Source organism: Rhea americana, unplaced genomic scaffold, assembly GCF_003343005.1.
Source record: "Rhea americana isolate MKP2758 unplaced genomic scaffold, rheAme1 scaffold_268, whole genome shotgun sequence".
Lineage (NCBI taxonomy): Eukaryota > Metazoa > Chordata > Aves > Rheiformes > Rheidae > Rhea > Rhea americana.
In genome coordinates, this window is record NW_028186388.1 from 120,424 (window position 1) to 142,650 (window position 22,227).

Below are 22,227 nucleotides of genomic sequence, written 5' to 3' on the forward strand. Positions count from 1 at the left end.
ATTTTGGCCTCATAGCCCAAATTGTGTTCTCCTTTAGGCTTGCTTGTGGGCAGGGAGAAAAATTGTCTATGAGAATTTTAACTAGAGAAGGAAGGAGAAAGGAGGGGGGAAGTAAAGTGCTATCTAAGTTCTTGTATTTGCAGCTACACTAAAATTCAGATATGTTGATAATTTTGCATTTAACAAGATTGAAATGTAACTATTGGAAAAGGCATCCTAGTTTGRTTTGGTTTCCTGAGCTGCCAGACCACTTGAGATTAAACCATTTTTGCTAGAGCCTTTGCCAAAAATTAAATATCATCTTGTCTTCATGGCTGTTTGGTCACATACACCGTCTAGTGGAGGATGGATGTCCTGAACCCTCAGGTCCATTTCAGAGGAAGCACATTTAAGTAATTAGAGCACCAGACCAGGCGTGATGGATATGAGATCTACTCCTGGCTTTGCTACTGTTTTAAAACATTCACTTTTCTTCTGCAGTCTCAGTATCGATTCTCTTTTCTCACACTGTTAGTTATCTGCTGTCAGCTCTCCATTTACAGCATGCTCARCTACACTCATTCTTTTTCCCCATTACATTTTATAGGCTGGTGGTGTAGATATTTGTGGTGTTTCACTGTAAATTCTTGGTATTTGTTCATTCTAGAGATTGCAGGTTTTGAGCATTYGTACCAGACAGACTGTGATTTAGGAGTGCGTAGTGGCTGGGTTTATATGTTTGTGAGCTTTCTGAATTCCTCTGAAAGTCATTTATGGATCCAAAATAACCCAACATCTGATCATATCATGATATTTTTAGTTTCTGAATAGAGGAAACAGGTATCTTTCCTTTCGAAGTGGCTTTCTATCAGTGGATGTCAAAGTATTTTAGAAACCAAATTGGCGTAATTAGTGATGTAATCTGACAGTCAGAGAAATATATCTACAGATTGTGTGTGAGAAAATGGACTCAGAGATGTGAAGTGCTTTACCAGCATCTGACAGCAGGTCAGCTTGAGCCCAGGAATGATTGCAGATGTGCCAAATGTCCCAGGCTCATGCTATCGTCATCAAATTACTCTTCCAACACATAGAACTTCCAACATTTCAATATGTTATATTAAAGAGGCCAGCAAAATATATTGCAAAATCATTTAATCATTGCAATTTTATGTGCAGGTAATTAAAATATTTCTRGTACTCTGTAAATGTGGTGCTAGGTCAGGACTATGACTTGATTAAAATGCATTACTTGCAAACAGCAACAGTAATGCTTTTAATGGCAACCACTATTAATCTCCCTGGCTTTATTGGTATTTATCCCCATACAGTTATTTTCAAGTATCTGGGCTGCCTGTAGAGTGCAAACCCTATACACAGCTCATGCAGCTTGTTGTGGATCCTGCCAGTCTAATTTTCTTCAAATAGCTCATTTCCAAGCGAGCACCGTAATCACTGGGGAGCTCCTGGCACCCTCCCACACAAAGCGGTGGTTGGTACTGGGTGCTGCTGGAGACGGGATGCAGGTTGGGAGGACACATGACTCATCCAATGCTAGGAGCGTACAAAGGACACTCCTGTCAGTTTGGAGGGGGCTTGCTGGGGGAGACGAACAGAGGTGACACGTCTGATGGCAGGCAGGAACCTGGTGCAGGAGCAGGATGGGGAGGAGCTGGGCCTACAGCTTTGTAGCATGGGCAAGGAATACTGAGCATGCTGCTCTTTTGGGAAGGGCTCTTCAGCTAGTGTGCACAAGAGCTGAAGGGGCTGATGGAAGTCAAGTACCAGAGTTGGAGGGAGCGGTATTTCTAAGGAAAACAATCTGCCGTTTGGGGAGGACGAGCGCTGGAGCAAGGCAGCCTTGTCCCAGTGCTGCGAGGGCTGGCAGGGTGTTTCTGCAAGCGGAGATTGGAGCRCTGCCCCGAATTATCGTTGCAGGTGACGGGTAAATTCCGGGGGGGAGTGAACCCTTTCACCCGCGGCTGCTGCGGAAACGTGGAGCACGTGCTCTGCAGCCCCCTGGCCCCCAGGTAAGGGAAAGGCTCCGCGCTGGGAATGAGGGAGGCGGCAGAGGTGCTGGGATGGAGGGACAAGGTGCTTGGCTGGGCTCACAAGCAAAAGATGGATGTGTCTGCCGTGGAGTCTGGCACTGCTCAGCCTGGTGGAGAAATGGGGAGTAAAGCAGGGCACTGGCACGGGCAGAGCTTGAATATTGCATGGATGCAGCCTGTCAAGCAGTTTCTTTCTTCATGTAATTCATAATCTTCACCCCAGAAACTTATATTTGGAATGAACAAGCCAAATTAAATCAAGAGAGGATAGTCCTGATTTGCTGAGATGCTTATCCTGTGAAATTCAGGAACAGGGTAAATTCTGCTCTGATATCAATGTCCCAACACAATTTCTTGCATTGTAGAGTCAAAATCGAAGCATGGCTAAAGCATTGTAGTCTGCTGGAAAGAAAGAAGGAATCTAAAATCAGCCTTTCCCCTTTAGACTTATATCTAATGTAAGGCGGCTGTGGTTTTCAATCTCACTGACACTTCCATTATCATAAAACAGATTTCCAACCCGGTCTACATCACGGAACATGGGATTTTATTTATGGCTTTCTATTTTGGGGGAAATAGATTTATTCTTGCACATTTTGAAACTAGGATTTTAAGGCAATGAATCAGGTGGAGTATAAATACCGTAGGTGCTGAGCTGTTCAGCTTGCATATGTTAGTAAAGGTGCTACAGGGACACACTTACTTAAGCCTTTTTGAGGTGCTGAACAATCCCAGCCCTCAACACTGTTATCTGAAATACTGTTTTCGTGGCTATGCGGCAAATACGTCTTGAAAGACTATTCCTGATGTTAAAGTGAAGACACTGGAATAGCTGCTTCTCAAACTTACCAACATTTAAAGCTCAGGTCAAGATATTTTAAGAGAACTGAGTACTGGAAGTTGGGAGAYGCTCTTGTTAAGAGAGGAGAATGAGTAACATCATCACTACTATACTCAGACATTTAGCAAGCATCATCTTTGCGTTTTATGAAGTCTTGTTCAAATTGTCCTGTSTATTAAAAATCTCTGAGCCATCACTACCAGAATGTCCTGTTCACTAGACAAAACAGAGAATGCTTRTGTGCGTATTTTGGTATTTTTATATTGTACAGCCAGGGCCCAGCTGCACTTACAGAATTCTAATCTKTGGAAATAAATTAAGTCTCTAAAATCAGCCATTTCCCCTTAGATTCGTTGCTTCCTATAGACCTGCCTGTTTCTTTTACCTCTACTTATTTGGACACTCTCGTCCTCTAAAACATGCTTCAGAAACAAGTCTCCATGTGGTAAGCTAGAACTGACAGCACATCATCTTCTCCATGTTAACTCCCCTTGTGCTGGGTCTTATTCCCCCCGTCTCCATCTCCCACCGCAGGGAAGCTGGTTCATGTTACCTGGGTAAGATCTAGTAAATCACTTCYATTGGTGGTAGGTGCCTCTTTCTCTCTTTGTATGAACTGTGTTCTTGTCTATCAGCGCTTCAAAAATCGCCTGTTTTTTTTTTGATGCATCCCCTCCTCTTCCTCACTAAAATTCATGTTGATCTTTTTATTGCATTTTAATGACTTCCTGGACTGACATCCATTGAAATAAATGTAGTTTACTTACATAGATTCTGACACATTCTTAAATCTTATCTTGGAAGCAGGAAGATTTTCTTGTTTCTGTGCTTCATTCTTAAGGTTTTGTTTCTTTTAATGATAACTGTGGATCGATTAATTAGGTACATAGTTGAACCCAAGAAGAAGCAAGCTGTGAGTGTGAAGCCTCCTTTCCTCCGACCGGACCTATCAGAGCGGCAGATCACCGTGAAGATCAGTGACAATGGGATCCAAGCCAACCTCAACCGCAGCAAGGTAATACGGCCTCCACGCACCGCCTTTCAAGGAGCAAGGCTTGAATCATTACCAAGCCTGGAAATAACTTTTGTCATTGAAAATTTCCTTGAGATAATGCATCTTTTGGAGGAAATTGTAGAAGTCGAGTTGTTTTCTCACATGTTATCCTCTGAGGGTAACCCAGGATTAGTGGCAGGAGCATTGATCCAGCAATGGTCCTCTTTACAGCTCTCAACATCTTTGGGCATCTTTTGGAAGATGGTGTTATTCTTTGCAAGTTAGTTACTCTCTGACCCAAGGTTTTCCACCTCTTTGTGTTTAAACTAATTTTAATGAAGTTACCATGTTGCGAGAACTCTTGTACCGATAGGTCAACTGTTCTTCTTTGAGGAAGGCTACGAGCTTCGAAACTGCAGGAAGGCCTGCGGTGCAGTGAAAAAAACACTGGCGCAGAAGCTGAATTTTACTCTTTCCCCTTGTTGTTTTTTTTTTTTTTTTTAATTATTTCTGTTTTTTCCAGGTATGAAATGTAAGAATTTGTTTATTCATATAAAAAGCAGTGGATTCATGAGAAAACACTCTGCAAAGTTTTTGTGGGGGACTCTTTGGATAGTTACTTGCTGAGAGCTACCTGGAAAATTGCTGGAAAAAGCTAAAAGACACCATTGTCTTAACTAGTATGATGCTAATATTGTTCAGCAGGCCAAGTAAACAAGGATAGCACATTTAAAATTATACTAGCTTGCAATGCTAATGCTAATTTTATGCATGGCAGTCCTTATCTGCAGTGGATGCTGCACTGTGTTTGTCATCCCAGGTGTAGGTTATTCTTGCCTGGCGGTACCTCCAGGGCTGTGACACCTTGTTATCTAGTGGGTTGTGGGTAACGATTGATTCTCTGCTCATTTTCAGTCTAAAATTAGCCTGGAGGGTCTGGAGGATAAAAGTACGGATGTGCAGCCGCCTCTCCCACCCAAAGGAGATCCAAGCAAGTACTCTGAACTAACAGGGCAGCTGGGGGCAAGTGAAGGTACCATTGCCTGAACAGTTTTTATTTTTAATAATAAGAAAATATTTCAGCCTCTTTAATAAGCTCTCAGTATGCTTTCAAAACAGTAATGAGATCTGGGTGAAGGGTTTTGTATTTACAGGAGTTCTGAGCTAGGGGAGTAAACAGCGGGAAAGGGAGTGAAAAGTTAACTTGCAGTGAGTGGTTCATTCAAGCCTTGGCTGGATATTTCATTTCATTTTTGTGTACTTTTAAAACACTTTTAAACCCTTTTTCTAAATTTTGATAAGTTATAAAACAGAAAATGTCAGTTTGAAGGAAAGAATCAAATATGGGAATGAAATGCTTAGGTACTTCAAATGGAATTATTTCATTTATGAAAAGCTGAAATTAAAGCTTTGATACTATTAAAAAGAATCTCTTTTTTTTTTTTTCCAGCCAGGACTAGCAGCTGAATTCGACCTAATTTTCCTGTAATTTCAATTTTTGGCAAAATTGCTACTCATCAAAATATGTCACCCCGCTTTATATATTAGACCTTGTTTCTTATTTTCTTTAGATTGCTTCTCTGGCCTGATGCACTGTTATTCCCACATAGGGTCCCATTGATTTGGGTGGAATTCTGCACAAAACTGCAAGCTTTATTCTTTCCAGAACAGAGCTCAGTTTGCAGAGGACCGTGGATAATGGGGAATTAGGGATGGCAGCCTGCTCTCCACACGTTTTTAAGACAACCCCTTTTTTTTCCAGAAGGTAGCATTTCGCCTAAACTGATCAGCCCTCCTACGCCTGCCATGTACAAGTACCGACCGGCTTTCAGCAACAATCCCAAAGTCCACTATCATGCTGCACCTGAGCAGGTGAGCAAGCCACAGTAGTGTGGGAAAATCTGATCCCAGCTAATGCTAAGGGACTTCGGGCTGAAGGTGAAGTCACCTCAGGGCTCTTGGGAATGTCAGAGTACAAAAGCAAACACCGCCACTCAGCTTGGGTAGGAAACTGTGGATTTTCACTATGTTCCTTGTAAAAACGTCTGCTTTATCGGTGTTCCTTTGCGGAGCATGATGCGTCTGTCTGGCAGATGAGCATGCACATTGCTTTGCCAGGGTCAGGGCCTGATCCTGAGGTGCTGAGAGGTGTCAGCTCCTGTTGGCTTCTCCTGACATGGATGCCAGCTCCCATTCGCTTCAGTGGGAGCAGTGCACAGTGAGTGCTTTTCTGTATCAGGCCCTTCAGGCAAGGGACAACATGTTCATTGATTCCTTAACATGTCAGCTTGGCAAAAGAGAAGGAGCTTTTAAGGTATCACAAGAGATATTTTAGCTAAAATTAAAATTAATGGAAAATTCCATGTTTGACCTGCCCTAGCACCTTCTCAGAGCATCTGGGTAACATATCTAAAAACAAAAAACAATACTTAGCATCATTTCTTCCCATCAAAACTCCAAGGTCCAAACAATTAAAGAGAAGCTTTCTCTTGGCATGAATGTTCCCTGTTTTCTCTTTGCTTAGAAGTTTTGAAACTGTTTGTACTGTTTCCTTTGGAAGCATAGTGCAAAACTAAGCCCACTGAAAATAAGTCTGTTTTTCTCACTTTTTTATCATGAACTTGTTGCAAATAGTCCTTGGGCCTCAGAGGCCTGAAACAGCAGTGTGAAAACCACTGGTCTAATTTGTATGTTGGCAGTATATACATAAATCTTCATATAGCAGTGGCAACAGCTTTAAAACACACATACTACAATGTAGTTTTCTTAAGATTAATTTTGTCAGCTTCTCCAACGTCATTCCTGGAATAACAAGCCAGGAGGTGATGTAATTAAGGGAAGGAAAATGTGGTAGAGATATGCAATTGACTGTTTCTGAGCAGCAGCACTGCAATGAGACAGAATATTCCTTAAATGATGAAGAAAACTTTGCCAGTGTCCTTTTTATTTGGAAAACACAGGTGGTGATAGTGGAATCCCATCTAGCACTAAGTCCAGGTTTTAGTCTTACTGCAATAATTACTTGTAAATCCTCTGGCTCTGTCCAGTGAATGAAGAAAAGATTTGTGTAAGAAGGGGAAYGTGAGAACAACAGTGTGTTCACTGTATCCAGAAAGTTTAATATCCTATCATCTTCACTTTATTACATAACAAATGGCTTGCCAGCCAATTCAAAATTTTGTATTTGCAGGCACCAGCCAGCGCTTAACCTGCAATTTTGTGCAAGTAGCACTGTGCGTGGCAGAAGGTATTTGGGGTCATGGTGCAATAAGGGAGATATAGGCATGGAAAGCAAGCTTTTTTATTCATTCAGTACCTAGCTCTAGATGCGATATAGATAGAGRACAGGCTCTGATGAGGGCAGGTGGTGGCATGCTGAGCGCTGGTAATGRGGAATGGCATCTCCCGTCTGCGGGCTGCTCCTCCAAACCCAGCCCAGGACAGTCTGTAGGCTGGCTGGGGTGCGTACGCTGAGCTTTGCCAACTCATTCAACTTCCTAGTAGTCGAGTGGGAATATTACRAAAATGAGTTCACTTAGCAAGCTGAGGATTGCATGTATTTGTCTGCCACGCCATATTTAAGTGTAGGGCATGGAGGGACAAAGAGTAGCTGGTGCGAGGAGTATCATGTTGTCTCTTCTGTATCAGTTCTTCAGCCTGTCAATGTAACTCTGCTTCTGAGCTGCAAAAGCTGTAAGGAAAGGGAGAACAGAGCACAAGGATGCGTAGCCCAAATATACTTACAGGCGACATCATTTCTCTCTCCTCCTCCTTCACAGGCTGTCACTTGGTCTCCTTTTTTCCGGAGAAGGACAAATTTAGCACTATGYTCTTGAAAGTGGTGTGCTGGTTTGCATATTTCTCTATTTTCTAGCTCAAACACAAAAACTTGAAGAAAAAGTTAGAATAAAATATTTTTTTGCCAGTTACACCTTTGCCTCTTAAAAGAGATTAGATGAAGGACAAACTGCACTAATTGCATTTCTGATTAAATGTGTGACCAGTAATCCCGCTTCTGTGCAAAGTCAAGAGAGCCAATTCAATGTGCATTACAGCAAGCTTCCTTAAAGAACCCACAAAATCATTTGCTTGGCATGCAATAGCCGTTTAAGGGAACAAAACTGTAAGCAATGTTTCACAGAGTAAAAGCAAAKTGAGATCCTCCCTGCTTTCAACACATATAAATAAATACTCTTATGTTCCTTTCTGCAATGTAGCCACTCTCTCCTGCACAGGCAGTAGATGCCTAAATTCCAGTTTACAAAATTGGCCTCTGGCCTAGGGAATCTCTGTGCTTTAATTAAGCTTAGATGCTTAATTTTGAAGACCTATGGCCTAAAACTCAGAAWTAGTGAATGTTCATAGCTCTGACTAAAGTGGATAAGAGTGTGCAGGTCCCCAGTGTGTTGAACTGAAGCCTAAGGTATGTCTGACTCAGCACTCAAAACCAAGCATCCCTCAGATCAAGAGCTCTTTGCAGAAACTTCAAGCAAAGTGCTTTCCAAGGGCAATATTATCAGCTTACAGTCTGACTTACCTTGACACCATTTCAGTTTAGAAGGCACTCTGGCACTCTGTGGTTTCAGTGTTCAATGTATTGATGTATTTATTATTCTCAATGTCGTTTTGCCCTTAACTTCTATGACTCTTTCTTGCTTCTGAGATTCTTGTCCATAGGCTCTTTTCTCACCATTCTCCCCATGGAGAGCAAACCCATGTATATATACTACAGGCTCTTGTTTCTTATGTTCACATGTGTTTCAGATCTCCATRCAGGAGGGACACAGCCAAGGAGCGCTGATAGAAGAGGATGGCAGGAGCCTTGATTATCAGTCAGAACCGAGCCTGGACATCCCCAGCTACCGGAAGAGCTCCCTCCACAAGACCTATCAGTCTTCCCCGCTCCAGATAGATTCCTTTGCCATCAATTCCCGATCCCTGAGCCTCAAATCTGCTGGCAGGAGGGGGACAGACAAAGTGCCTCTTCATCCAATAAAGTCTGAAGGGGCAGCTTCCACTCCGTACAAAAGCATCTTTTCCCCCAATTCCCTGTCGAACAGAAACGGGAGTCTATCTTATGACAGCTTGCTAAACCCCATGTCGCCCTCAGGGAGGAAGTGCATTGCCCACTCTGCGGTTGGCTCGGTTGGGTACCACTCACCGTATTTATCTGCCAAAATGTGCCACCTGCGGGGCAGCGAGCTGCAACGCCAGCCACTGCAGAGCTTCAGCCCAGTGCTGGGGAGCCCGGCTCCACATCAGCGAGACCCCTCTCCGGTCCGCTATGACAACCTTTCAAAAACCATTATGGCATCCATCCAGGAGAGAAAAGAGATGGAAGAGAGGGAGAAGCTCCTCCACTCGCACCCCGATTCAGTGTTTGCAGACTCAGGTGTCTACGACACCCCTAGCTCTTACAGCCTTCAGCAAGTCAGCACGCTCTCTGAAGATCCCCGCAGCGTGGTGATGAGATACGGATCTAGAGACAATCTGATGGCTGCTACCAGTTTTAGCACAAGGAACCCTATACTGCAGTCGTCAGTGTCTTCACTCTCCAGTGCAATGACAAGAGCACCAAGGACTTCCACAACCTCCCTGCAAGCTGATTTAGCCAATAACAATGTCCAGTCCCATCAAGCACTACAGGGCAGGGTGAGCAACGGCTCCTACAAATCGCCGGGCCACCAGGTCCCATCATCCCCTACAGGGATGCCTAGGTCCCCCTCTTATGGAGGCCCAAAGGCTGTCTCGTTTGTAAACACTGTGGAAATCACAGAGGTGCAGTCGGTGGGAGCACAAAGGTACGCATTGCTTCGTGAGCCTGGTAGCAGCGATCGCTGGCTTGCAAACGGGCAGAGCAGGCAGGGCCAAGGTGACTTGTCTGCTGTAGGCCAGCGAGGGTGGGGGGTTTGCAGGTGTACTTCAGGTCTCTGAAGAATCTCGTAGCAACCTTATCATGAGTGTATTTCAGCGAAATACGGCCTATGGGTTTTCTGCTGCCTTTTGCCCTCTGAGCCCTGGATGTGTCTGATGCTACTGTGGTGTAGAAAGTTGCTATTATGCTAAGCTGTTTGCCTTCTCTTACTCTCTGTTTCTTGCTTATGCTTAGGCTTATGCTTAATGCAACTTGTTGGTCCCACTGCTTTTACATAAGATTTATGCTTAAAATGCAGAGCTAGTAAATTCACCCCAGTTCAGCTTTCTGAAGCACCAAACAGTACAAAGTTTGGCAAAAYTGGTCAAGCTGTTTGAATACTTGCAGACCCCATTTGATGTTAGAAAGATGCAGATAATAGTTATCACTGAAGAGGGTCTTTACTGAGAGTCCTGAAGTCAAGTGAAGCATCTAGATAAATAAATAGATTAATGAATTTGAAGCTTTTTACCAAACTTTCCACAGGAGCTCTTGTAAATCTAGCCCCGTTTCTCTGTCAGCAACGCTGCCAATGAGTTTCCCTTCTCTTTCCCCTAACACTCCCCAGCTCCTTTCTGTCTTGTGTCAGGAGTGAGTCTGTGATCTTGAGGACAATTTCAGGATTGACTTAGGGCTTTTATAGCACTTTGGTGAGGTAGATGCACAGTTTGTACAGTTGTCTTTGCATCCTGGCGGTAGGTGATAGGAAAGGAGATGATTTTAGGAGTCCATCTGGAGTACAGTCTCCAATTCAGGCATCTGGGAGGGCTTCCTGCCTCAGCTCAGTTTTGGTCTGCTGTCATTGTGACATCTTACACTTCATCTCTTGTGTCTTCCAGGGGTGAGCCATGCAGTTTCGGTTAACTGTGAATAATTAGCTGGAAAGTTTTCTTTTTCTGAGTATTTTATTTCTGCTTGTAAGTAAAACATAGTTTGGATTAAGATCAGCAGTGGAGACAGTTAACCCCTCCTGCCTCTCCCAAATTCTTATGCAATGAGTTTGGGTCGGCAAAACTTTTAAGCAAATGATTAAATAAACTGTTACTACTGGGGTCTGATCCACTTGTCTAAAGGTTAAACCAATTCTCCCATCGTAGTGGCCTTTCATTAAATCTGGCCTTTCATTAAGGCCTGGCTTCAACCAGGTAACTTCTATGCTTGAATATTTTGAAGCTCTGGGGCTCAGGGTAACAGGGATAGTTGTTCATCTCAAATGAAGCTATTCTGTCACACTTTAGTTGCTAATGTTGTATCTTTTGATATTTCTGTTGATGCAGGGATGACATGCAGCTGAAGACACCTCACAGTAAAATAAATGGACAGCCAAAAGGAATAACCAGGTTGGGTTCAACATCAAGTTCCCAGGGGACCCCTGTCAGCCCTGCTAGACACTCAAATGTTAAGAAGGTGTCTGGTGTTGGTGGAACAACCTATGAAATTTCAGTGTAAAATAAAATTCAAATAAAAATAAAGAGCCATCCACTCAGCCAGCCATGAAGCTAGGAGCACTGTGAAGACTCAAATAACAACTAAGAAGGAGCAGCAGCAGCCGGCCACTCTCCTTTCCTTGTTCTGGGTTTTGTTTTCATCCTTCTCTTTTGGCCAATCCCAGCTGCAGCCTTATTCTTGCGGGAAGGAAGTTGTACAGTCCGTCAGACTCTTCCTGAATAGACAGACGGGATCTGGCGACCACTGGCCACCACGACCACCGAGCGGATTTCTTTGGTGTGACAGAGCGATAAAGCCATGGGGCGTCCTGTCTGTCAGACTGACTTGTCATGTGCAGTCGTGCTGTGAAGGAGTCTGGTTAATCTCAGATCATGCTATGTTTCCCTCACCCTTTCTCCTCCTTCCCCARTTCTGCTGTCCTGGAAGGATGTTGGAAGGAGTCATGGGCTCGACYGCTGCTTTCCCACAGACACAGAGACCCAGCTCCCGTGCAGTCCGTGCCGATGACACACACACCTGGGGCCAGAAACATCGTGCTGTATTTGAAAGGGAGCAGGAGAAAATCCAGCAGCGGGCTCTTGCTGCGAGCCAGACCTCCTGCACACACCTGCGTGTCCCTGCAGAACAAGGACCTCGACGCCTGTAATGATCTTCCATTCCCATCTCTTGCTCCCTCTGGGTTTCAAAGGCTTCTCTGACTCCGAAACAAAACCAAGCGGATGAGAAATGAAATGTTTGGATGGGAACATATTTGCAACAACTGTCAAGCTGCTTTTCCTCTGCACCCTCCTTATTACCTATTGGATTTAGGCAATAACATAGTTTACTGCCGTGCCCCAGTGCCGTACGTGTAGTCCTGCCGCAAGGTTATCATGATCTGTTGAATTTACAGTGTGTGTAACTGAGCCAAGCATATGTCTAGAGGATATAAATTTGCTGTCTGCGTAATGACTAGCACATTCCCTCTGGTCTTCAATACTGTTCAGAGAAGGTGTTTTTTTCCCCCCTGAGGGAACAACATTTTTTTTTAAAAAAAAAAATCAATCAAATCTATTTAACACGCTGAGGTTTCCCTTTCCTGTCTCCAGAAAGCTACATTTACTTTGTAGCTACCTTTACTTTGTTGGATTTAAAGGCAACTATTATAGAAGAGAGCTACATAATTTTTGCCGCAGATATCAGAACTCTGGTAAACATGACTTTTGGGGCAAATATGTTTTTCTTTTCTCCACACCCCATGTCTTTTTCCTTTCTAATTATTTACCACCTCAGAAGTCAGTAGGACTGAGATCTGGACTAACAATATCTCGCCAGATCCTGTGTGCAGTTAAGAACTTCCTGAGTGACTGTTGCCAAAGTCAGTTAAAATCACCGAGCCAGTTAGCATATGAAACCTCTGCTTCCCACCTGGTTCTCCTAGTGCATAGTTTTTACCAGAGAACTAAATCCGTCATTTTTCAGGACATTTGTTTCAAGGTGTTGAATCCTTTTCAGTCCTTGACTAGAATGGAGCAATCTCCAGATATTAGGTAGCAATTCAGAACGTGATGGTAATACCTTACTTATTTTCATAAGTGTGGAGATTAATTATACCAGAAGGCAAATATTGTCCTCAGTTTTGCCTGGTTAAAGTTTACCTTTTGATGTGATAAATCTGGACATCTGCTGCAATACCTGCTTGTTACATCCCTTGTATGTGACATCATTTTTGGAAAGGAAGGTTATAGAGAACATAAGGAAGTTAAACCTCTTTGTAATTCTCAATACTGTCTGAAGGGAGAAACCTGGAAAACAGTGCAGCTGAAATGGGCCAATAGTTAAGAGAAAGTCAACTTGAAATCAATGTACACTTTATGGCCTTGGCGTTTTTTAAATGCCTACTGTAGGGACATTGCAGAGCAGAGGAGCAATAGTCCTTCTATGCAGATCTGTTCACTTGCATGTGGAATATTGTCTATAGTTAGAGACATGATAGGACCAGAAGGATGCTGGCAAACTCGATCAGGTACAGAAGGAGCAATATATATTAAAAGACGGGACAGGCTGGTTTGTGAGAAGTTTAAAGGGCTAAAAAGATGTCACTGGCTAAGCAATGAAGTGGAAAATGAGTATTACAATTTTACAAATATTTTAGTTAGAAGATGTAAAACCAAAGGAAAATCAAATGGTTGTTGATGATTAYAAATGAGCTACAATTAGAACGGGGGAAAAATGTTGCACTTAGGAAGGGAAAGGGCAGTAGAATAGTTTTCCAAGACAGAGTATTAGAGACGAACTGTTTGGGGCAGTTGAACTATATTTGGACAAATCATTAAAAAATTTTCAGCCAGAGGTAAACTTGCAGGGGCAAGGGGCTAGACCAAATGGCCTTATAGTTTCTTCCATCTTTAACTGTTATTAATCTGCAACTCCACCCTGATGTTAACTCCTCAGGAAGGTGCAGTATTTCTTCAAGGACTGGAATTCACTCTGGTGTGTAGAGTAACACAAGACTTGCCTATTSTTAAGGTATCATGTATGTCATACTTAAGACCCCCAAAAGAGGGGAAAAGTGGCATACTGAATTTGGGCTAGTGATCTAGACAAGGGCACATTTTATCATGTATCTTTGAATGAGTACATGAAATTCATGCAAGCAAGACTGAAAATTTGCACCAATGTAATATTTGAGATTTGCATCCCAGTGATGCTCCACTTTGATCTTTCTTTCTCCTGCAGTTATAAAAGAAAAAGCTACTGAAGAACATAAAGGGCCAAAGAGCCTTTGAAGTTAACTACATTAGTTCATGAGAGAAGAATTTCTCAGTAAGACTAAACACAGTATTGTGTGTATAAAGCACTAATATCCAGGGTTGTTTTGACATAGTTCACAAGGGGCAAGGGAGGAAGAAACGAAGGCACTGTGACATTACAGGTTCAGATGTAAGAATTATATATTTTGTGAGTAGTTTTGCCCACAGTTGAAGCACATCCAATATGCTAATAGGTTTACAATGGTACCAAAGTCTTTTTTTCTTTTTTCCTTTAAAGTTTGCATATAATTCGGTGCACATAGCCTAGAGTAAATTATTCTAATCTTCTGAAAGAATAATCTAAGCAGAACGATTAACAGGCGATTGCATGAAGCAAATCCAGCCTCATTTCCATCTCAGGCCCCAAAGCTCCAGCGCGATTCCCATGAGTGTAAGTGTCTGCTTCCATCGCTTCCCTTGCGGGCCTGGTGACTGGTTTTATTGCTTTGAACTTTGGAGCAGAATCCGGCCCGTGATAAAGTGTAGTTCTCCAAACAGTTTATAAACAACAGCAAAGTTCTTTTCCTACCCAGAAAGTCTCAGTTTCTACAGACACTACAGACCAAATCTACAGCTGGTGTAAATTGGTGTGGCTCCATCAAAGCTGGGTTAAGTGATGCTTATTTACAGTAGATGGGGATCAGGCATGAAAATCCAGTGCAAGTTAACATTACATCTTGTAAAGTAGCTTCTTTTTTGTTGTCATGTTTATTTCATGTTTCGGAAGTCTTAAATCTTTCCAACGTGTTTTTATTTTTTAGCTGTGGATTGTATTACTTATTTAAAAAACAGCAGTAGTTTTTGTTTAGTTTATGCATCATTTTTCACTGCATATCACATTTTATTAGCTGTTCATTCTCTGTTCGTACACTCCCATTTGGCCTCCAGGTTTTCACTGTAGTGCGATCTGCTTTGAAAAGTTGGAGCTCTGTATCTTTCGTAGTAAAACATATTGASTATTATGAAATTAAATGTACTTTACTACATGGGTGGGACAGAGAGGAAATATTTTTACTTGAAGCCTTAATATTTTCTTTTTTTACTACATTGTTGACCTCATAGGAAAGTCTGAATAGCAATGACTTTGCAAGTCTAGGCCAAATACTGCACTGATATACAACCAGCATTTGGCCCCGTATGTCAAAACTGGATGCAGACATAACACAAAGTGAACAAGGGAAAGAGCCTCAGGGTGGCATATTTTCCTGAAGATGGTTGATTCAATCGCAAAGATGTGTCTGTAAGCAAGTATATTAAAGAAATCTTCAAGTCTTGAATCTTAAGAAAGGTGATACCAGGAACTGCCCAGATATCTTACCTTTGCATTTTCTTTTTGAATTCAAAAACAGAACAAAGCATATGTAATTAGTTTGGTTAAAGTCAGCTCTAAGGGCTGCACAGAGCCATGTGCAGCGCGTGACCTGTGTTGTGTTGCTGTTCTAAAAATGCTAACCAAGTGTTAATGTTATGTCAGCTCGGCCTAAGATAATCACCTCATGGGCGTTGTAATGGACATTTCTCAGATGATGCCTATTCTACGATAAGCCTAATGTGGAAATTGCAATGTGGTTTTCTTTGGACTGTATTTGTGGTCCGGACTATATGTGTGTGTGTGTGTGTGTGTATATATATATATATATATATATATATATGTATGTTTGTGTATATATATATATATATATATATATTCCTTTTTTTTCATGTGGGAAAGATGGGGTCAAGGTCGCTGTCTGTCAGGCAGCTTGGAAAGTTAATGTTGAGCTGTTTTTATGGTCTGTATTTCACCTGTTCTGCCACCTTGAATTGTTGGAATGTATCCGTGCAGGCTTTGTGGAGCTCTGTCTGTAACCTTTTTTGTGGCTCTCGTAATACATATATATTTTTTAAACCTTTGGGTCACTTCAGTATTTGAGAGTGTCTGGTTTCCCTGATGCCTCGGATGCAGTCGTGTCTCGAGACGGTTCCTGGTGTCCTCCCCTTCTCACTTCCCCTTGTGCAAAACCAGAACTGAAACAGTAGAGCAAGATAGGCCAATTCCGATACAAAACCKACAGGTGTCGAAACGTAAGACGTGGTTGTATTTTAAGTCTCATTTTCAGGGTGCTTTTGGTACAGTAGAAAATAAGCAGAGTCTTTAGAAGAGGGGTTCCAAATTGTGATCAACGGCTCGTAATCGTGAGGCCGCGGTAAGTGGTCCCGGGAATCACATTAAATGGTGTTTTCTATGGCATTTTTTATTAAAATCAGCAGCCAAAGGTGAATAGTTCTTCAAGAAACTGTGGAAGTCAAAAGGGATCCCATGGTCCAGCACAACCGGGAATTATCGCGTTATATTGGTATTCATTGAAACGTTCTGTCCAGGATATCTGGATTTATAGATCCCAACAATGTACGCTTTCCAGACTGTCTCACTATCTTCATCTCTCCATTTGCTTTTAGCCTGTGGAAATGTGTCTGTCTGATCCGTGAGACCGGCTTGTATCTCACATAGCTGCCAAACCCTCCGATCGGCAGCTGCTGCAGGATTTCGGAAGCTGTGATGTGCATACGCAGGCGGGTTGCGCCGAGCGAGGATTCACCCAGGCACGTGCATTATAAATGCCAGTCGTATCTGTGTGTTGTAGTGCCTTTACATGGCAGAGATTATCTTATATATTAAAAAGCCAAAAACTTAATCACCAGGGCTCTGCTGACATTGGCCAAATCAAACCAAACTATATAAACTCCTGGTGTGTTTCAGAATTTTATTTAAAGACGCCCTTGGCTTACAGAGACCTTGGCCTTCCTCTCTCGAAGGAATGGATAAATTATCCAAGTTTATATTCCCTTCTCTGCATTATTTTTATATTTTTTTAATTCTGCAGGGCAAGTTTCGGTTCACRTTTTGGAACATAATAAGGAGAGAGGAAAAAAAAAGGAAACTATACAGGTAAATGTACCTGTAATGTAAAGAGAGGAGCAATTGTGTAATGACTGGGTTAGAATTACTGTCAAAATAGGTTTTGTTCATCTTTGTTCATCACAATAACTTGAATTTTCAAATAAGGCTTATTTCATAGCTGATATCTTGTAACCCTGAGACATTTTAAAAATGTCTTGGTTAGACATTTCAAAACGTATGAAGAAATATGATCTAATTATACAGATTACAATCCAAGAGAAGTTATGGTACCTTTTACAGTGCCTTTTATATATATGTGTGTGTGGATGTACATATATATGTATATATATATATGTATGTATGTATGTATAAAATGCGTATATGTATATAATATATACATAAGTGTGTACATATATTCAAGTAAAATTAGTTGCAGGTGTCCTTATCTGGTGTATTTTAAATGGATCTGATGTGTTGATATAAAAAACAGTTGTATCAGCAGCAAAATATGAAAACAAAAATACATACTAAAAATAAGCAAATAAAGTAGACTGGAAGTAGTGTTTCTGCCAGCAGTTATGTTCAGGGCCATGGAGGGGTGGCAGGCAGACCACTGTTTCAAGGAATGTTCAGAGAGAAGGGAAGCAGTGGCAGAAGCTTGGAAGAAGTGCAGGGCTTAGTGACGGCTTTCCCYTCGCCCTGGTTCTGTACCTTCATTTTCATACCTCTGCCTTCCGTTGCCCCTTGTCTTATGAATTTGCCTTGTTCTTAAGAATTTCCCTTGTCCTACGGCGGCTTCTCCTGAACAGGGAAGCGTAGGGACGTGAGAGCATCCCATGTCCAGAGCTGCGCAGAGGAAGGGCAGGACGAGRGATGGGCTGCTTGGCTTCCAGAAGAGGGGGAGAGCCTGGGTGAACCTTCGGAAACTGCTGCAAACAAGCCGCCTAAAGAAGGTCTCGATAGCAAGAATCCTTCAGCCTCACCGATACTGATGATGGTTCATTATTTGTTTCAGTTAGGCAAACTGACTCCTTCCCCCAAATGTTTTTTTTTTCCTCCCGATAGAGATACTCATGGCTCTAGCCAGATCCTGAACAGAGATTTATGCAAAGTTTTAGAGAGTGGATCTTATCAAGACAGCAAAAAGTGGCTCTTGTGGAAGAGTCTCATCTCACAGTTGTAAGGAAGATTATCCATGTTAACTTTCGCGTTATTTTTGCACTGTTTTCTATTAGTAGCCTTCCTATTACCCTTTTGCACGTTCAGCCCTTTGGTGGATTCTTCAGATGGTAATTTGGTCATTTATTTTCAAGGAATAGAAAGGACTGACATGACCTATCCACACAGCAGTAGACCTAGAATATATCTGTCCTRAGATGGACAGCATGTGACTTTGTATCAGCAGTTGTATACTGGTAATGCTGAGATTTACCAGTATGCACAGATGGTGTTAAGATACTCCTCCTGTCCACCACTCATTAATCAAAGTCATTCCAGTGCTGTTGGGCACAGGCCAGTTATGATCAAGCTGTACTGCAGAAGTGCACAGTAGGACTAGGAGAATCTGTAGGCAACAGATTCTGCCAGTTCCTGAGCTTTTTTAGGAGTTTAGCAGCATTTGAAAATAATGCAGGTACTACAGGYAAGTCTTTTATTTTAAAAATATCCCTTTTCTGAAATAAAACAATCTTACAAGTATAAATAGTTTAACAGCCTGTGTTTCAGCAGACTTACTTAGGTGAAGAGTCTGTCACATAAAGTCCTAGAGGGCTGTACACTCCCTCCTGTAGCTATTTTTCGCACCTTTGAACTGCCAACCTCCATCTGGGCTTTGTACTATCCATATATTTCTCCAGCTTGGGGTAAGAATATGATTTTCAAGGATGTGTCTGAGCATTTTCTGCATGTGTGTGACCACCCCCCACCCCTGCACACTCGCATACACACACACTGAGGTCAGTGGTAAATAMGGGAGAAGATGGAGAAGATACGTCTGCTGAGATAGGAAATGGGTGACGCCTGAGATCATTTAAGGGAAAAAGTTGCCTTCCATGCAAACAAACCACTCTTTAGTTGGCATCACCTGACCAGGAGTTAGTTCCCTGCTGCTGTTCCTCGGCGTTGGGAGTTCTTCGAGTCTCTGATTTAGAGCCGATCAAATACTCGTCACCGTTTCCCCACCACAAAGGGACACAGGGCAAAGGGGAGTTTCATGAGCGTGTCCCATTCTTGGCCAGCTCTGCTTTTAATGTAACTCCTGTCCCCGCTACACCGAACCTGGATAAATAGTCTCCGTGCAGGAATTTCGGAGCGGCCGGGGTGGGATTTGGGTTCGCTAGCGGAGCACAAGCGCGATGCTCTCCGGCCGCCCTGCGTCTCCTTCGACGCTGTGCACAGGTAAGCGGCTCCCGGCAGCGGTTTCCTCCTGCGTCCGCGGCGTCGGTGGGTGCGGGCTGGAGGGAGCCCATGTCCGCACCGGGCGCACGTGGCGAGAGCTTCCTCCAGCCGCGCGGGTGCAAAGCGCTCGGGCATCTGTGCGTGAGGTGAGCGATGACTGTGGAAGCCCCTAGTGCGACATTATAGTCTGGGTCTAATCCCGGCCACAGGTGCTTTAGCGGCAGCTTTAGCCCCAGCTTTTTCTCCTGTACTGTCATTTGGACAGGTGGTGGAAGCAGATACCCTCCAGTGCTACTTTTTCKGAAGGAAAAACGCTCGCCCTGCAGGAACCGCAGCGCCGGCCCGCTTTTGCAGCCGGAGTGTTACGGATGCAGCTGGTTGCAGCATCTGCGCTCCCTGTCTTGCTGAAAGGTGTCTAAAATAACAGACTTAAAACCGGGGGAATAAGTCCTTACGGACAGACGGCTCGGGCTAGGGCGGATTTTTCGGCGACGCTGCGACAGGGCGCAGACAACCCGCCCCGTCGGCGGCCGCGACCCTCGCCGCCGAGACACGGGCGCTCCGCGCCGCGGTCCTGCGGCCGCTCGGCAGCGGCGTCCAACAGAGCGCGAGGACTGTCGGGGAAGGACTAATATTGTATACTGGGGCACAAAATAATTCCTTTGCTAACGTGGTCTCTCTAACAACAGGGTAGGAAAGGGTTAGACATCATTGCTCATTAGGATTTTAAAGACATCAAAGCACACTCTGCTGTAAAGAGTAGGAAGGTTAGGCGTGTGCGTATGTAAATAGAAGTTGCATGAGTTTATTTAACTGAAAAGGCAAACCAAATATATTTATTTTCACTTGTGTTAAAGCACAGAATGGCYACATTTTTCAAAACCTCTAACCCCTTTGCAAGAAAATATACTATGGTACTTTACCGTATTTCTCCCGCCTTTTTTACAGGATTTATAATACTGTTCTTTGTACTTTACCTTTTATTTAATTTTCAAAAATAAACTATTTTTCTTGTGTTTCAGCTCCACAAACTCTTTACACAGCTACCCCGGCGCTCTCCGCGCGTAGCGGGGGGCCCGGCTGCTGCAGGAGTCTCTGTCGGCAGCGCGTCACGAGCGGCGCACGAGTCCTGAGTCCTTCCCGGCCGCRGCACCTCTGCCCTCCGGGCAGAGCGAGGGCGTCAGCCTCCAGCTGGCGGACGCCGGAGCTGGACGGGAAAAGCTCGGCTGGAGCTGCGTCCTCCCAGATCACCCGGTCGTTTTTCRTTATACCCAGTTCCTCCGCGTTTATCTTTGAGGGAGACTTTTCATATAAAATGTGGGGCTTTTTGACAACGATGTCACGTGTCTGTCGGACACGGAGTAGGAAAAGCCAGAGCAAAGCACTGTAAAARTAACTCCCCTCCCCAAATCTTTGAAGCTGGCAAGAAGAAAACTGTTTGTTTTTCCCTCGGGCTAGTTTTCAGCTCCAACTTATGCTTTCAGTGACATGTTAAATTCATTACAAAACGTAAATTCAATCTGGAGCAACAGTGGATTGCTTATTACCRTTCATTTTACAGACATAAAAAGTCACTGAAGCTCTGAAACAGATTCAGAACACCTGCATACAATGTATACCGTGTATTTCAGCTTTCACTGCAGCACTGGCTGATGAACATGGATTTTGCTAATATTTATGAAAGCATTATGCATAAATTCTTAATAATAGCAAAAATTATTTCAGCTAATGGACCCATTTTTAAGTAGTCTTCATACACTTTATGAAGCAAAGTCACAGATAAATCAGACTGGGTGATAACAATTTGTATGAAGTGTTAGCAGTAAATCAGCACAGAAAACYAGTTCTCTTCAAACAGTTTCTCTCCGGAGCTTCTCCCATCAAGAATCCTCTCTTGAACCCAAGTGGTTTAAAGCTGACAGGTGACATAACATCACGAATCCTAGGGAGGAAGTGAGCAGGGCCTGATATTCCCTGTTTCCCACCGTTCAGGAAGTAGTGAGCACTACACGAAATTATCAAATAGCAGAATTGAAACTCAAGGCAACACTTTCTCAAGAAAGCAGGTAAGTTCCCAGGGGTTGTTGTGAAATCCGTAACACTGAGGTGAGGAGATGCAGGCACCCTCCAGCACAGCATTAACTCCGCAGTTGTTAYTAGCACCCTTCTGCCCAGGTGTGGAAGAGCAATGCTCTCTTTAGCCCGGACTAGCTGATTTTTGAGGCCTCCTTCCTTAGACGCTCCACGGCTGCCTAATTCTGTGCTCAAGACTAAACTCATCACATGGGTCCTACAACTTGCGACTTTGATGACTTAAATCGATATGCTGGTCAGGCCGGCTCAATGCACAGGGCTGATTTTCGCCAGAYGGTTCCTACTCAAAACCCCAGGGAACTGGACGAACACATCAGCAGAAACCTGAGCCAATGAGCTCAGTAACATCAGCTGGAACAGAGAATTAGCCACTGGGCCATTTTGCATGATCTTCAGCCAAGCCACAGCCACCAGAGGAGCTTATCCCACGGGAGCATGGTTTGCTCCCTGCAGTGTTAATGCTCCCTTGGAGGCGAGCGTGCATGCCAGGGCTAAACGATAGCGCTTTTTATGGTGGGTGCACATCCGGCCATGTGAGCGGCATGTACATCCCGTGGCGTGAAGAGTGCACGCCCAGTACTACGGGAGGCCGAGCTGGCGACATCAGGAGTTGGGGCGAGCGCTGTGGCKGACACCCTGCTCTAACACCCCTGCTGAGGAAGGTTATGCTCCGTGGCTCTGCATCAAATGCTCTTTTTGAGTTGTGCAAAAATTATAGCCAGCAAAGACAGCCTTCATCTGAAGGCAGATGGCCTTTTCTTCTGACACTGGGATATACTTGGTGAATACTGCATAGGATTTCCAAACTACTTTTGAATATATATATATGTGTATA

General features: G+C 43.5%; 1 protein-coding gene across 2 annotated transcripts in view; it reads left to right on the forward strand.

Moving 5' to 3' along the window:
- ZDHHC8 (zDHHC palmitoyltransferase 8) overlaps positions 1 to 15,908 on the forward strand; it is a 55,262-nt gene extending 39,354 nt beyond the window's left edge. For both annotated transcript variants that reach the window (XM_085307921.1, XM_085307922.1), the window contains 6 exons: positions 1,918 to 2,009; positions 3,754 to 3,886; positions 4,781 to 4,898; positions 5,628 to 5,737; positions 8,630 to 9,666; positions 11,057 to 15,908. In XM_085307921.1, coding sequence (XP_085164047.1) covers positions 1,918 to 2,009; positions 3,754 to 3,886; positions 4,781 to 4,898; positions 5,628 to 5,737; positions 8,630 to 9,666; positions 11,057 to 11,228 — 1,662 coding nt within the window. In that variant the 3' untranslated portion in view covers positions 11,229 to 15,908. The remainder of the gene's footprint in view (positions 1 to 1,917; positions 2,010 to 3,753; positions 3,887 to 4,780; positions 4,899 to 5,627; positions 5,738 to 8,629; positions 9,667 to 11,056) is intronic.
- The last annotated feature ends 6,319 nt before the right edge of the window (positions 15,909 to 22,227 follow it).